Source organism: Embiotoca jacksoni, unplaced genomic scaffold (genome assembly GCF_022577435.1).
Source record: "Embiotoca jacksoni isolate LCO1_2020_lvr unplaced genomic scaffold, fEmbJac1.0.p SCAF_63, whole genome shotgun sequence".
NCBI classification, from domain to species: domain Eukaryota; kingdom Metazoa; phylum Chordata; class Actinopteri; family Embiotocidae; genus Embiotoca; species Embiotoca jacksoni.
In genome coordinates this window covers 615,001-617,500 of record NW_027185418.1, presented here as the reverse complement: position 1 = coordinate 617,500, position 2,500 = coordinate 615,001, and the positions used below count along the sequence as shown (strand labels likewise).

Genomic DNA, 2,500 nt, shown 5'->3' with positions numbered 1-2,500 from the left:
GCTCTGACCCTCTTTCATATTTCTTTCCCTTCCTCTTATCCCCTTTTTTTTTTTTTTTTTAAGTTTGTTCTTCTTTTTCCTCTCATGCTTTCTTCTCCTTCCCTCCTTCTCTCTTTTTTTTGGACCTGCTTTCCTTCATTCTCTCTTCATCTTGTCTTTCTTTTTCCTTTGTTTCTTCTGCCTCCTACCTCTTTCCGACAATCCTTTCTTTCCGTTTATTCTTTCTTTCTTAATTTCAGCAGTGTTATTCTAAGTTTTGATGACAGGAAATATTTAGATAAAGGACATCAGAAATTAATGCCTTTTCCTCGTTTCTGTCTCTCACCCAGGCGACCTCTCATAGCTCGGCCATGTTGACCAGTGAGGGGGCGCACACCATGGAGCAGGACGAGACGCACCACGGCACCAAGATGGCCTCCTCCGCCGCCACCAGCGCCGGCTTGGACGGGGCCAAGACCATGTCAGACACGGATGTGGACATGGAGATGGAGATGGAGGAGGCGGACATGACGCAGTGGACGGAGACGGAGTTCGAGGAGAAGTGCACGTACATCGTCAAGGACACGGCGTGGGAGGCGGGGCCAGACGGTGATGCCGCGATGACGACGACCAGAGCCGAGGCGTCACTGCCCCGAAATCTGGCTTTCAAACACCTGGCTGGCAGCAAGGAGGTCAGACTCAGACACACACACACACACACACACACACACACACACACACACACACACACGTTGGCAGACAGACAAACTTTCTCCCCAGTCAGTTTTTTTTTTTTTCACACACACTCAGGCAGAGAAAGCCATCTGTACGTACACACAAACGTGACTCAGACGTGGGTCATGTCATCAAGAGGGGTTCTTGTCTCGCTGTAAAACAGAGTGTGTGTGTGTGTGTGTGTGTGTGTGTGTGTGTGTGTGTGTGTGTGTGTGTGTGTGTGTGTGTGTGTGTGTGTGTGTGTGTGTAAAACGCCCGAAGCAGAGGAATCACACGATGTAATTTCACCAACTCGTATCCATCCATTAAAAGTAATTTATCATCGGAGAAAATGGTGATGGTGTTGTGTGTCACATTCCACACAACTCCTTTCAACCTGAAATACCCCATCGAGCAGGCAGGGGGCGCCGTGCAGCATGTCATCAAACACAACGCATCAGTCTGCTCGTTTCTTTCTCTGCTGAATGACAAAGTTAAAGTGGTTCCTTATGAGCTTTGACCTCTGAGATGCTTCTTATGTTTTGTCTTGACTTATTTACTGCTTCAAACCAGCACGCTCAACATATCAGTCAGGTTGTAAACCTCCGTCGGCCACTGTGTGACCTCTTGGCAAACCTGACAGGATAAAGTTTGAGTCATTAATCAGATTGCAGGTGAAAAAGTCAAAAAGAAATGTGAAAACAGTCAAAGGTTGAAACTGAGGTTGGATAACAGCGAGATAATACAAAGAACCAAAATGACGAAGTGAAAAAAACAACAACCAGAAGTTGCTCTGCTTCTGAAAGTTGAAATATTAGTTGCTAATCAGCATTTTTGACAAAAAAAATTCCCATATTTATTTCCCCACAGCTCAAATGGTGAAATAAGAATGCCATGAGACTGATCAGTGTTAAATAATGTTCCAAACACAAATCAGTAGGCAAATAAATGAATAAGTTTCACACATTATCACATAAATCATGTTACATCTACATGTTGCTGCGTTTTTCAAGGCATTTTGGACTGGGAGGTGTGTGTGTGTGTGTGTGTGTGTGTGTGTGTGTGGCGGGGGGGGTAAAGCGGGGGGGGGGGGGGGGACATGACTGCAGGTCAAAAGGTTGCGAGTGTCGATTTTGACACCTTGTGAGTTTCTCTGCGAAGCGGAGTGATCGCATAGATTTTCTCATCAGGGGCTTATCAACGGGGAACTGAGGAAAGAAGCAGGGAGAGCGAGAAAGAAAGAAAGAAAGAAAGAAAGAGGGGAGTGTGTTTTGTTTACGAGCTGATATGCTATCAGCCGATATTTATCGGGGCCGAGAAAGGAAGAAGGGAAAGGCTGAGGACCGCAGTTCGTCGTGATGAAAGAGGGTCGAGTTTTGGTTCAGAGAAAAGAGTCGGGTCGATTGTAAAAGTCTGTTAATAAGTCCAAAAAAAAAAAAAAAAAAAAAGCGCCTCTGGTTACATATGCTCACAAACACTAACACACCCTCCTGTCTGGTCGTACGGAGGGAAAAGAGGGGAAGGGGGATTTCCCACGCCACCGGGGAGCAGGATGGTTTTGGGAAAAGACTTGTGTTTGCGTGGGTTAAGCATGAAGAAAATGTGCGCGAGTGTGTTTCTCGGCCGTCCGTCACGTCTCCTCACCGCATAATCCCTCGTTTGCTTTACTCTTCTTCTTCCTCTCTTCCTTTGATTGAATCAGACGAGAGGAAGAAAGAAAAGAAAAGCAGAAACAAAAGATTTTCTTTCGTTCTGTCTTTTGAGTATGTGGATGTTTACCCCCCGCACCCCAACCCGAAGCGTCTCG

The 2,500-nt window shown here is 46.1% G+C and overlaps 1 protein-coding gene across 1 annotated transcript in view; it reads left to right on the top strand.

Moving 5' to 3' along the window:
* prdm1a (PR domain containing 1a, with ZNF domain) overlaps positions 1 to 2,500 on the top strand; it is a 16,381-nt gene that overhangs the window by 3,435 nt on the left and 10,446 nt on the right. Inside the window, exon 2 of the mRNA XM_069175023.1 lies at positions 330 to 671. Within this exon, the coding sequence (XP_069031124.1) occupies positions 330 to 671 (342 nt within the window). The remainder of the gene's footprint in view (positions 1 to 329; positions 672 to 2,500) is intronic.